The following is a 14,064-nucleotide window of genomic DNA, read 5'->3' on the forward strand; positions in this document are numbered from 1 at the left end:
TGGCTGTGTTGGGTCTTCGTTGCTGTGCACAGGCGCTCTCTAGTTGCGGCGAGCGGGGGCTACTCTTTGTTGCGGTGCACGGGCTTCTCATTGCTGTGGCTTCTATTGTTGGGAGCATGGGCTCTAGGTGTGCGGGCTCAGTAGTTGTGGCTCATGGGCTCTAGAGCACAGGCACAGTAGTTGTGGCGCACGGGCTTAGTTGCTCCATGGCATGTGGGATCTTTCTGGACCAGGGCTCGAACCCGTGTCCCCTGCATTGGCAGGTGGATTCTTAACCACTGCACCACCAGGGAAGGCCAATTTGGTAATTTTTAAACCATGGGGATTTAGTTTATTTGAAGATGTTAAGGACATAAACTGTCACTTAATGTGTCATTAAAATGATTTTTTTAAAAAAATTAATTAATTAATTAATTTAGTTTTGGCTGTGTTGGGTCTTCGTTTCTGTGCGAGGGCTTTCTCTAGTTGCGGTGAGCGGGGGCCACTCTTCATCGCGGTACGCGGGCCTCTCACTGTCGCGGCCTCTCTTGTTGCGGAGCACAAGCTCCAGACGCGCAGGCTCAGTAGTTGTGGCTCACAGGCCTTTGCTCCGAGGCATGTGGGATCTTCCCAGACCAGGGCTTGAACCTGTGTCCCCTGCATTGGCAGGCAGATTCTCAACCACTGTGCCACCAGGGAAGCCCCTAAAATGATTTTTAAAGTAATACTTCACTTGTTCTGAGTGTTAATGTTATTTCTTTCTTAATCTTAAGTGCATATGGAAAGGTTATAAAGAACATATTCTAGAGTTGTATGGGCAGAAGTATGTTCACAAAGGCTTTAAAATGGGGCCATGGATATTAAATCCCTAATGTAGATTCAAGGAATGACTTTTAGAACCACTGTCTTGAAGTATATATTTGTGTACTGCCCACATTTGAGTACTTACGTGCCAGACCTTTTTCTACAGTCTCTATTATTAAATATGCTGTCTTGCTTGATTGTTACAACAGCCCCGTGTGGTTAGTCTATTTTCAGCTTTTTATAGATGAGGATGGGCACAGAGGGGTCATCTTCCAGGGTCACAGAGTAAGTGGAGGAGCTGGGATTTGAACAAAGGCAACCTGACTCCAAACCAAGCTCTGTTCCGTTATGTGCTCCAGTGTGCGCGTAGAAACACTGCTGTTTGCTGAACAGTGACTACCCTCAGATCATTCCTACCACCTCTTCATAGTACTGAAGACATGGCTTCTTACGAGTGTCTTTAGTTAGGAGAGATGCTGCAGTGAGGCGGTGTGTTGGCAACAGGGAGATGGGAGGAGACAGGTGTAGGGCCACCAACCCCGGCAGGCCCACGTGGAAGGGATGCCCAAGTCTCGCCATCCAAGCAGTTCACCTGTTTTTAATTCGTGCTCAGGTAATGGTTGGAATTAAATGTGGACATTTATTCCAGGTATTTGACATGAAGGGGACTTATTTTTGGCTTGTGGAGGAGACTCACATTTGTTGAGCACCTCTTGTTATGCTCATTCCTCCCAGTAAAAATGCGAGAGGAAAGCCAAAGAGGAACACCAGTGAAAATGAAAGGTGTAAGTGTAAATCAGTTCTCTTTACAACAGATTGATTAAAAATTTTGAGATATCCGCTCTCTCTTCACAGACTTAAATTGTTAAAGTAAAAACTGAGAAAATGCGAATCCCAGTTCCGTACTCCCTCAGTGTTCTCCTCAGAATATGCAGATGATGCTTGAATGTTGATGGAGCGCCTTTTCTCCCAGCTAAAGGCACTCTCAGTGAAGACACCATCAGAGTCTTTCTGCATCAGATTGCAGCCGCCATGCGGATCCTGCACACCAAGGGGATCATCCACAGGGATCTCAAGCCCCAGAACATCCTGCTGTCCTATGCCAATCGTAGGAAGGCCACTGTCAGTGGTATTCGCATCAAAATAGGTACCTGGCTCTGTATTGTCTCATGCAAAGAACGTTTTTGGGACTTGGTATTTTTAGATAATTTTAGTTCAGCTTTGTTAGAATGATGGACTTTGTTGAGGCACTTTTAACATTTTTATTGAGTTCAGTGAGGTACATTTGGATATGGGAACCCTTTACATTATTGGCAGCAGGCGCTAGACGGGGCCAAAGACCCCATGCTAGGAGCTCTGAGTGCGACTCCCAGCAGGAAATCCTGGTTCTCCTTATCACAGGGAAGCTAATGTATCATGGTTGCTGGCAGCAAATTAATAACCCTGATTCTTTACAGCTTGTTGGATTTTAACGTGAGGGACCTGAGAGATCATTTAGTTCAGGCTTCTTACTTGGAAGTTTTTTTAGCACTCTCAGGATTATTTGAAGCAGTTTATAATGCTAGATTTTTTTAAAGTTTTTCTCTTCGTTGGTGGAAAAATGATTATTTAGCAATATTTTAAGAAATCTCTGATATTTTATGGGTTACATCTGGTATCTGGAGGAGGACAAAAACAGCTCCAGTTCTATACTGGTATTGATATTGGATGAGAGCTGTATTAATGGATCATGTGTTATAATTAGCATTTTCTCTTGCGAAGTGTGACACTTCCTTCTTGGTTACAAAACTGGCAGAGCAGTGACTTGTGCAGTTGGTGATGACTACTGTTTCTTAACTTGTTGAAAGTGAGGTAGCTCTTTTTTCTTTGGTGGACAGTCTTATTCAGTAAGCTTTAATTTCTCACAGTTCTTTTGTATGCTCCTATATCTTTAAAGAATCATATGATCTGTGTTAACTGAGCAAAGATATCGTTTGATTTTCTCCTTTTTATTTTGTGAAATAGCGGATTTTGGTTTTGCTCGTTACCTACATAGTAACATGATGGCTGCAACGCTGTGTGGGTCTCCAATGTACATGGTGAGTGAGTGTTTGCATCCTTGTGTGTTTACAGCACAGCAGCATAAGCATTGGAATTTAAGTATAATGCTTGTTTCCAAGTAAGATGTGATTTTATATATAGTCTGAGTTTTTATTATATTACAAATGTTAATTCTATTACTGATAATGATATAATGCAGACGTCTTTCACTTTAGTATAGCGGACTGTGAAAGTCTGTCATCTTTGCCCATTGGCATTTATTTTTTAACATGATTAGTTAGTTATTATGGTAGAAATCTCCTGTTAGATTAAATTGAAAACAAAAGTTGATGAAATATGGTCATGCTATACATAATGTATAATTTTAGGAATACTTAAAAAAAACCTTTTGGGGCACGTACCTCTTCAGCTGTAGGGTGTAGTCATCTTCTGCATGTTGTCTCTTTAGACAGTATCCCTATATTGTAGAAGTGTTTTCCATCAGTGTCACACTTAACAGCTGAAAAAAATCTTAGTTTTCCTCTTTATCCTCTCCTGTGGTTACTATCAGGTCTAATAGGGTGAAGCTGTGAAACTTCTGAACTAATGTGAGGTGTTAAGCCTGGAAGTACCTTAATTCTGGAACTTCAGAATCCTGTGAAGTAAATAAATGTACCTATTTCAGTTTTAATTTAAAATGGTTTTATGTTCAATTAGGGTTTCTTCTAATGTAAAACCACTTTGAGCTAAGGGAACTAGTAATCAAAGTGCAGAAAAAATTTTTTGTATTAGACTTCCTTTTTCCTGATAATAATCTTACTGCTTATTTAGTAAATGTTATAATTTAATATAATTAAATACTATTTTGCACTTCTTGAGTGTGAAAGTAGTTCAGCCTTGAACTAATAACCTTGAGGATAGACAGTGCTTGGGCTGATTATTAAAGGGAGGTGGCTCAATAAGAAATTTATTAAGGACAATAAATAAAAATGTTATGCCTGGAAAATAAAATTTCACTATCTTTTAAGTGCATTTGACATTCCTATTTAATGCTATGCTTGCCTTGATGGATGGTATTTTTAAAAAGCAACATCTAATGAGAGGGTGGGAAAATAGCTGTGACAAAGCAGCAGAGAAAAAAAAATTTTATTTTTTTGGCTGCTCTGAGCAACATGTGAGATCTTAGTTCCCCGACCAGGGATCGAACTCACGCCCCCTGCATTGGAAGTGCGGAGTGTTAACCACTGGACTGCCAGGGAAGTCCCAAGATAGTTTTCATTATTGTATTTTGCATAACAGATTTTCCATTATTTTAAAAGTTTTCAAATGACAGGAATAATATAGCAAACACTTGTGTACCTACCATCCGTATTTAACAAAGTTAACATTTTGTCATGTTTGCTTTGATCTTTTTTTTAGAAACAAAGTATTTCAGAAACAGTTCATGTGCCCTCCGTAGCCCTCCTTTTTCCATTTCCCACTCTCCTACCCCAGAAGTAACCTCTATCCTGTAATTGGGGTATATTTTTCTTTATTATTATTTTAATACTCTTTTTGTAGTTTATGTGTCCATAATATTATATAGAAATGTTTGTTTCTGCAACTTGCTTCTTTTCATGCGCCGTTGTTTCTGAGATTTACCAGTAAGCCTCAATGTAAGAATGTGGTTCTGTATTCATTGCAGTATCATTTGATTAGGGCAATATCACAGTGTGTTGTTTTTATTTTTGTGATTTTGTTAGGAGTATGACCTTTTCCAGCTAATTAATCCATACATATTAATTATGTAAATGACCTAATGCATGTCTCTTGAATTGTTTTATCCCCAGGCTCCTGAGGTTATTATGTCTCAACATTATGATGCCAAGGCCGACCTGTGGAGCATAGGGACAGTGATATATCAGTGCCTTGTTGGAAAACCACCTTTTCAGGTACCTTGACTTTTTTTGGATGTGCTCAGTTTGGGGATCTTCTCATTTTGCAGTTGCCTTTGACTTATAAAATGGGGAATACAGTTGACCCTTGAACGATGTAGGGGTTAGGGGTGCTGACCCCTTGCAGTGGAAAATGTGCTGTAACTTTACAGTCGGCCCCTTGTACTTGCCGTTCTGCATCCGTGGGTTCAACCAACTGCAGATCGTGTAGTACTGTAGTATGTATCGAAAAAAGGTTCCTGCACAGTTCAAACCCATGGTGTTCAAGGGTCACCTGTACTTTGAAAGCAGTGTTTCTGGTTCCTCTGTGACTTATTTTGATTTTGTTAACAGGCAAAACTGCTATAGTGAGCCAGAACATCTTTTGCTTTTTCCTTTTTTATCTCCCTTCCCTAGTAGTTGTACTGGGCCTGGGGCCGCTTAGGTTCCCCAGGCTCATAAAAGCTGGTGCAGCTTAGCTAACAACCTGGTGGGAAATAGGTGTGAACAGTGATGTCAGCGCTTCCTGCTTAGTCCTGTTTTGGGGTCCTGGAATCCACGTGAGGGCTAGGGCAGGTCTGGGAAGATCACTAGAAACTGTCCCCAGCTCTCTATTCCTGTCACTGCTGGGTGAGAGGTAATTATTTAGGCTTTATGGAAGTTACTTTGAGTAGGTCTTCCTCTCCCTTAACATCCTGTCAAAAAGAGGCCTCCTAGGGTATAATCACAATGATTCTTCTTGAGTTCATACTGCCCAGTTACAAAGAGGAGTTTTGAATCTGAAAACTGGAACAGAGTGAAATTATTTGCCCAACATGGTTTCTAAAAGTCGGTGACACAGCCAGGTTGAACACTTAATTTCCCAACCTAGTTTGGGCGTAGAGACAGCTTCACTAATTCAGCAGCGCTTATTATGAGGGTGCTGCTTGTTACTATGGCAGAAGAGTAGCAGTCATCTGAGTTCTCTTCCTTGAATCCCTCGGAGGTAAAATACACCCTGATCTTACACAGCAAAAATACACCTGTGGGTAGGCCATGTAACCTCCAGAGTAGTGATTTTCAGGCCTTTCTGAGAATCTGACCTCAGAAAAGGTACATTATTATGCCCAGATGTGCAGAACTCACGTACAATTTCAGAAGTTTTTTAAGTTCCTGGTGCCCATCTATGGCTCCTTCAGCATTCCATGGCTTTCAGGTTCAGAGTCTCTATTCTATAGCAGAATGTGAGCTTTGATCATATGATTTGGAATTTTTGCCTTTAGTTGTTTAGGAAATTAAACCTTTTTCTTCCCTTTTTTTTTTTTTTTTTAAAAAAAACAGGCTAATAGTCCTCAAGACCTAAGGATGCTTTATGAGAAAAACAGAAACTTAACACCTAGGTATGTGTTTTGATTACACTGGGTTTTACCATTTGTCGGTGCAGTGTTGTCTATTTGAATTCTATGTGTTTTATGTTTTTCCGTTATTGAATCTTTTTTCAATTAACAGTAAGGAGAGCTTTCATTTTAACAGGAAATTAGAAAATTACTAGTGTATCGTAGGTGCCTGTGTGCTGTATCATTTTCTTTCTTTTTAAAAATGTTAAGTTTATTTAAAAGAAAAACCTACAGAAGTTATATGTGTTCTTTGAGGGGAGGGAGATGCAAACAGAATAGATGTGCATAAAGTAGAAAATAGCTAGGCTTTCCCCTAGAAAATAGCTAGCTCTAAAATAGCTAGAGAGTCCCCAAGTTAGATGTAACGTATTTTGTTTAATCAGATCCCTGTTTTCATTTTTTTGGATACTACAAACAGGCTTTACTGAGGAGAGATTGTGTATGTGTGTGCGTGCGTGCATGTATACACACATTTGTGCATTCCTTTAGGATGGACTCCTAGAAATGGAATTGTTGGGCTTAGAGACACTCTCTCCAGCTCGGCTGGCCCTGTTTGCACTGCTGAACAAGCAGTGCACTCCTTTCCTGCGTTCTACCAGCAGGGGTTGTTACCAGTCTCGATGCCTCCCAAGCAGGGCCAATTAGCTCTTCATTTAACTTGCATTATTTTCTTTACTAGTGAGGTTGGCTCGCTGTTTGTTTAACATCCTTTTGTAGTTTTTATTCTGTGAATTACATATTCCTATTACTCACTTTTTTTTTTATTGCCTTGTCCTTTTTTATTGGATTTCAGGAAGCTGTGTTATTTCTCACTTGTATTTATTTAAGCTCTGCCCTTTTGCAGATGGAATTGGAGGTGGCTGTTTGTCTAACAGAGAACTCTGTAGCAACCGTTAGTGCTAGGTCGACATTGTGTTAAAACTCAAGATGGTCTGTGCTTGTGAAGTGCTGTGTTCTCGCAGATATTCCAAAAACAGCAATAAGAAGCACGATGCAAGAATCTTCCCAAATTGATGCTGTTTTTCAAAGGCAGTTGCTTAGTGTTTGTTTGTTTGTTTGTTTTTTCCTTTAAGGAATGAAGGTCTACCGTGTTCTCTTGGTATAAAATGTAGTGTTTGTGAAACTGTATATACATTTTCATTTACTGTAATGAAGGCGAAAGTCGTGTAGTTAATATATAAACTCACCACTTAGGTGGTTTTTTTTTCCTTTCCCCCCCCAGCATTCCCAGAGAAACATCACCTTATTTGGCTAATCTCCTTTTGGGTTTGCTTCAGAGAAACCAAAAAGATAGAATGGACTTTGGTAAGTAATATTTTCAAATTTTGTATGTATGCTAGTTTCTAATTTTATTTTTGTGTATTCAAAAAAGGTTTTTTTAAATTTATTTTTTATTGAAGTATGGTTGATTTACAATGTTGTGTTAGTTTCTGGTATACAGCAAAGTGATTCAGTTACACATATGTATACATTCTTTTCATATTCTTTTCCATTATGGTTTATCACAGGATGTTGAATATAGTTCCCTGTGCTATACAGTAGGACCTTGTTGTTCATCCATCCTATATAAAATAGTTTGCTAATTCCAAACTCCCACTCCATCCCTACGCCCCTACCCACCTTGGCAACCACATGAAAAGGTTTTTTTAAAAGATACTATAAATGTTTCAGAAGAAAATGAAAATCAGTTTTACTTTTCTTTCTATCTCTGTCTTTTTTCTTTCACGTATTTTGTAAATGTATGGAAGGTATATAAATAGTTAATATAATCAGTAATTTAGAAGCTATTATCCTATTTGTCGTTTCACTATTGGCCGATATTTCTCATGGTCACAGAGCAATCTCAGTTTAATTTCTCCCTCGGAAAGATAAAAATATTTACCAAACTACATGACTAAAGTTTAATTCCAATTTTTACCACACTTTAAGAAAAGATATGTTTAGACTCTTTCATCTTTCCGCCATACAGAAACTATTAGGGCTACTGTCTACTGAGAACATTTACGGGGACAGTGAACCGAGTGCTTCCGAGTGGGAGGTAGTTTAGACTAAACCTGACTTCAGCTCATTCTTGATTGTGTATTACCTGGAGAACCTCCGTGCTGGGCTGTGCCATTCTCCTTGTCTGCTCTGTGCTATTTAGTAACATACAATTTGGAGGCTTAATGAAGAATGAGATGGTCTTCGTGAGGTTTTAAAGAAATAACGCAATTATACATACAGGAAAAGAGTAAATTAATGAACTGCCATGTACTCACCTACTTATTTATCTTTATCTAATTAGCAGGCTTACTGTGTAGGTTTTATCCTTGGTGAATAGCTGAAGAAACTAAAAATCAAATTAATAGCTTTTTTAAAAATGTGAAACCAGCTGTAGGAATATTTCTTCTGGGACAGGAGAGTAGAGTTTATTATACAAATCAGCTGTCTAAGATTTCCCGTTAGTTCAGTTAAGAGCCATAGTTCACAGAGCGATGAGCGAGGGCCTGGTCACAGTTCTCCGTGCCCTTGTCTGTTTGAGGACAGCACACACTAGAGGACGCATCTGCTTTAGTCGCCTCAGGGGTGCTGTGCTGGTAATGGACACTCTGAGAATTCACACCATTATTTTAAATTTTTCATTCATTAAGAATTACTTATAATTTGATGGGTTTTATGGATGATTTATAAAGTAACGTGCTTTTACATTTAAAGGAAATGGAGTCTATGTAAAGAAGTTAATAATAATTATGTATGATCTCAAGGATATTATGTTGACTACATTGACGAGGTTAACCTAGCTGCAAAAATCAACATCAGTTTAATGGTTGCATTCTCATTTTCATTATAGAAGCATTTTTTAGCCATCCTTTTCTTGAGCAAGTTCCAGTAAAAAAATGTGAGTACCCACTTTTTACATTTCTACTTAAAGAGTGAATGCAAGCTTAAGGAAAAATTAGTATTTGGTATTATAAAATTAATTTTTTATGTGCTTCTCAAGATTTCATTGAGCTTTTCTTAAATATTTGTAGTTGTGTTTATTTAATTACAATTCTGTTTTTCCTTCCAAGTCCAAATTGAAAGAGTTTAGTAATTACTGCATTTTTGGTTTCACCCATGGGAGCTGTAATAAGTAGGTGAATGTAAATTTTTGGCCAACACAAAGCTGTAGTAGTTGTGACAGGTTTGCTAGTGGACAGCTCGTGTAATCGCACTCCATTCGTCGGTGTTTCTCCCCCAGCCTGCCCGGTCCCGGTGCCCGTGTACGCCGGCTCCGCCTCTGAAGGTCCCTGTAGCAGCTCTCCATCCTGTCGCTTCGCCTCTCCACCTGTAAGTCCTGGTTGTATTAAAGGTAACGTTAGAGCCTGTGTTATTGCATCTGCTCACAGAGCCTGCAGATACGTCGTGGGTATTCTCTTTATGTGTGGAGTTTCCTAGCGCAGCTGAGGCCTGGGCAAAGAGTGCTGTTGTTGAGGCCCTCGGTCTGGACTCTGCCTTATCTGGCTGTGCACACTCCCCTCTGACAGGTGGACACAGTACTCTCACCCTTTCGTGACCAGTGAGGTGGGGAAAGATGTCACTGTGACACGTAGATAGGTAATTCGCATTTGTTTCATGAATGTCATAAACATCGGTCTGGACAGTTATCGTACATAGAACTTGCAGTGGTGGACGAGTGCCCTCTGAGCGGACTTCACTGCCTTAGGCCCCGTAGTCATAGTGACTGGCCCTGTGAGCTGGCTCCACTGCAGCCTCTTCCCTCCCCAGGGCTGCCCGAGCCGTGCACCCCATGGCCGTCTTCCCTGCAGTCTCAGTGCTTCTTCCTGATCCTGAGAACTTACGGCCACTTCTGGTCATTCCTTCCTTCTGCTCTGCTCTCCCAGGTCTTGCCTTTCCGACTTCTGTGTTTTTCTGGACTTTCCCCCACATCTCTCTTGCTGCCTGAGAGGGCTGTGACCTTGAGACTTTTCACAAGCCAAGGTCCAGGGGCCGTTGTGTCAGCCACTGCAGGTATTTTCCAGACTGGCCTGGCAGACGTGCATTTCTTGAATTCTGCTGGCAGAAGGGTCGGGGAATCGCAGAGGGAGCTGGTTGGGTGATTAGCAGCTTGAGGCTTAAGAGTCTGGGGCTTGGGAGCTTCCACATCCCTGACTTGCCATATTACCTATGACAGGTGACTCGGTGTCTCTGAGCCTGTTTCTCATAAGTAAAGTGAGTATAATTTGCCCACTTCAGAGTTTTTTAAGGATAAATGAGCAAAAGCACCTGCTCCAGTGCCTGGCACACAGTAATACTCAGGAAGTGGCAGGTGCAGTTATTCTTATTTTCCAGGGAAACCCAGTACCCCACAGAGAAAGCAGATGCTGCGGCAGCCTGTTGCGAACGGATGAGCCCTAAAGCTGGCAGGAAGCCCTTCTGCACAGCCCTGCAGGCTCAGACCAGATAGACTAATAAGACTTACGTTACATTCCCATGAACTTAAAAAAACTAAGAGGGGCAAAAAGTGTTGTATATTTCCAGTTTCAGTCTGGAATATAGGAAAACACTGGATTTGGAGCGACTGGGGAGAAATGCAGAGGAACTGCAGGGAAAGACCGAAGGCTCTGTTTGGAGCCGGGCAGGACCAGCCTCAGCGCTGGCCCTGCTGCTTGCTCACTATATCCTATAGGGCAGGTCAGTTCCCAGGCTGAGCTGAGCTTCCTTGTCTGTAACGTAGGTTACAGAGGCCTGGTTAACCTCTGGTTGAAGGGGAGTGGGTGGTAGTATGTAGTGAGTGCTTGATAACTGTAGCTACTATGATGGAGCACGTATGTGATACAAGGTGACACGCGGTGTGAAAAGCAGAGATGGTGCTGGAGAAGGACAGCAGGGAAGAAGCTGAGTGTGGGAAAGCCTGGGGGATGGTAGGACCCCAAGGGAGGAGAAAGAGAGGGGCCGCCAGGAGGGACGCAGCTGGGAAGTGCTTTGACTGGACAGAGTGTGCTGGGCTTTTGTTGGATGGGGATGCTTTGAAAGGGAGCGCAAGACAGCAGCGTGTCTTGGGCCGCTGGGAAGAGTGGAACAGGTGCTTGCAGGAGGAGGGGCGAGGGGCGGGGGAGGGGAGACATACTTAGGTGCTCAGAACTTTGGTGGAAAAACCTTTTTTAGAAGGCCTTTATGACAAGCTAATGCTTGAAGTGAAAATAACAAGGAAATCTGGAAATAAGAGGAGAGCAGGAATAATATAATGTAATGTAATGTAATTTCCAGTTAGTGAGATTAGAAAATGGGATGATTTGTTAGGCCTTGCTTTCAACATAGTCTGCAGAAGTGAGAGGACTTCCTATAGGCACTGCCTTCCTTCCTAGGGCTGCAGCAGACTCTTGCACTGAGGGTGGATGCATGCAGGCATGCCCACGTAACATTCTCTTTTTTACGTTCTCACACAAATATCCAGCCGCTACTTCATTCCAGAGAAATCTTTGAAAGGTGAAAAACAAAAACTCTGTAACAAAAAGCTCAAATCACTCTTTTAGTTAGGATACTGGCTGTAGGCTAAATGCTACTTAGATAATATCTCTTGAATATCTATTGCTTTAGTCACATTTATTAAATGCCTACTTTCTGTGAAGTTTTGGTTGATACCAGTGGAAGATATGACCAGGTCCCTTCACTGAGGAGCTTTTAGTTTAATTGTGTGGAGAAGAGGCAGGTAAAGCATCGCTATGGAAGCATATGTATACACGCCTTTACTGCCTGTGGGAGTGTGGATGAGGGGCATGAAATCAGACTAAGAAGCCAGCAAAGATGCTCAGGAGAGGCACTGAGCTGAGTTTTTTGTTTTTTGTTTTTTTATTTATTTATTTTCGGCTGCGTTGGGTCTTCGTTGCTGCATGCAGGCTTTCTCTAGTTGCGGCGAGCGGGGGCTACTCTTCGTTGTGGTGTGCGGGCTTCTCATTGCAGTGGCTTCTCTTGTTGTGGAGCACGGGCTCTAGGTGGGCGGGCTTCAGTAGTTGTGGCACATGGGCTCAGTAGTTGTGGCTCGCAGGTTCTAGAGCACGGGCTCGGTAGTTGTGGTGCACGGGCTTAGTTGCTCCGCGGCATGTGGGATCTTCCTGGACCAGGGCTTGAACCCGTGTCCCCTGCACTGGCAGGCAGATTCTCAACCACTGCGCCACCAGGGAAGCCCTTGAGTTGAGTTTGGAAGGAAGAGTAAGCACGGTGAATTTGTAGAAGAGTGGTGTTGTAAGCAGAGGAATCCCTGTGGAATGGTGACCCGCTGAAGGAATCTGTAGCCGTCCTTGGCCATAATGTTTATTAGAATTAAGTGAAATGTAAGTTCAGCTCATTAGTCTCCCTGGCCACATTTCAAGTGCTCATAGCCACATGTAGCTGGTGGCCACCATGCTGGATAGAACAGAACTCTCCCATCGTTGCAGGAAGCTCTGGTTGGACAGGCTTCTCTGACGATTCAGTCTGTAGGGTGCAGAGAGCATTGGTTATGTGCTGAGGGGAAAGCAGAGCCAGAAGGGTAGGGAGAGGCTGTGTCTTGGCAGAATTTTGGGCACCAAGCAGAGGAGGCCAGACTTTTTGTGGTGGGCCATTTGAGAGATCTTAAGTGGAGGCGTCATCTGATCCACTGTGTTTTAGCAAATAAATTCCTCTGTAAGCAGGTGGAGGATTGGATCGGAGACAAGGAGAGAATCCTCTCTACTAGATCAAAGAGAACAACCTGTGACCATTGCAGATTTTTTGGTTTGGTTTTGGTCTTGCTTTGTTTTTATTGAGAATGAGGGCCTGAAGTAAGTCAGCAGTAGGAAAGGGGAAGACGAGGGGCCAGGAAGTGCAAGGTGAAGAGTTTGTGGCGCTTGGCGATTGCTTGAACTTGGGACCTAAGGAAGAGGATGATCTTGATGGGACCCAAGTGGGTGGACTTTGATGGAGCCACTCAGCGAGGGAGCACAGAGGCGACGCGCTGGCGGTGCAGACGCGGGGGCAGCCTGGGAGAGGCAGGGCTGCAGTCGTCACTCTGGCAGTGGTAGCTGAGGCGGGAAGGTGAGAGTGACCCCAGGTGAGGCTACGAAGTGTGCCGAGTGGAGGCCCAGGGTGGCCCTGGGGAATCCCGCAAGCCACTCCTCTCCGTCAAGGGGCAAAGGAGACTAAGAAGCAGTGGGGAAAGCAAGACAGTAGGGTCACTGAATGGAGGCGGTGGGTCAGGAGGAGAGCGGCCCACAGTGTCGGAGTCGCAGAGTCAGGTCACTTAAGGCATAGAAGAGCCTCCGGAGAATGCGGCCACAGGGGTCCCCGGTAGGCTTAATAAAGGCGGTTTTGGTGGAGGGTTGAAAGCAGGAAGTGGATTATGGTGGGTTAGGCGACACACAGGGGGTGAGGAATTGGGGTCAGTGAAGACTGAAGTTTCAAGAAACATTGTTAAGTGAAGAAGGGAGAGAAGATGGTATTTGAGGGGGCTGCATTGATTTGAGGTGTGGAAAAATTCAACATGTTTGTGTGCAGAGGGGAAAAAAGCCAGAATAAAGGGAGAGGGTGAAAGTGTCAGGAGCAGAGGGGAGTGATCTGGGTCCTTGAGGAGGTGGGGAGAATTAGTGGAGAGATTAGCTTTGAATGCAAGAAGCCTCTCTTCCACCCAAGTGGTTGTGGATGAAGGTGATTTTATAAATAGCAAAGGAGGAAATTGAGAGAGTTCCTGCCTGGAAAGAAATGGCACTGGAAAGAAATCATGGAGTTAGATACTTGGAATCCAGCCCAGCTCAACCGCTCTTCAGTTGGCAGATTTCCTAATCTTCTGAGTTTTGTTTATTTATGTATGAAATGGATTTCAGAACAGGGCTGAAGTTAGATAATACACGGAAAGCTCTTAACAGTGCCTATAGGCCATGGTAGGTGCTCTGTAATGTTAGTCCTAGATCTTCCTCTCTTTATAACCTTGAAGCGTAAGTGCTCTTCAGAAAGTGATAAGGAGAATTTATATCATGTGTATGTCAAACACACACACA

The 14,064-nt window shown here is 42.7% G+C and overlaps 1 protein-coding gene across 7 annotated transcripts in view; it reads left to right on the forward strand.

Annotated features, from left to right (window-relative positions):
• ULK2 (unc-51 like autophagy activating kinase 2) overlaps positions 1-14,064 on the forward strand; it is a 65,604-nt gene that overhangs the window by 14,181 nt on the left and 37,359 nt on the right. For 6 of the 7 annotated variants that reach the window (XM_033422784.2, XM_033422781.2, XM_033422782.2 and 3 more), the window contains exons 6-12: positions 1,757-1,930; positions 2,788-2,861; positions 4,632-4,733; positions 6,036-6,094; positions 7,314-7,396; positions 8,922-8,969; positions 9,312-9,400. In XM_033422784.2, the coding sequence (XP_033278675.2) occupies positions 1,757-1,930; positions 2,788-2,861; positions 4,632-4,733; positions 6,036-6,094; positions 7,314-7,396; positions 8,922-8,969; positions 9,312-9,400 (629 nt within the window). The remainder of the gene's footprint in view (positions 1-1,756; positions 1,931-2,787; positions 2,862-4,631; positions 4,734-6,035; positions 6,095-7,313; positions 7,397-8,921; positions 8,970-9,311; positions 9,401-14,064) is intronic. The other variant, XM_033422787.2, reaches the window with a different exon arrangement.

This window comes from Orcinus orca, chromosome 19 (assembly GCF_937001465.1).
Source record: "Orcinus orca chromosome 19, mOrcOrc1.1, whole genome shotgun sequence".
NCBI lineage: Eukaryota > Metazoa > Chordata > Mammalia > Artiodactyla > Delphinidae > Orcinus > Orcinus orca.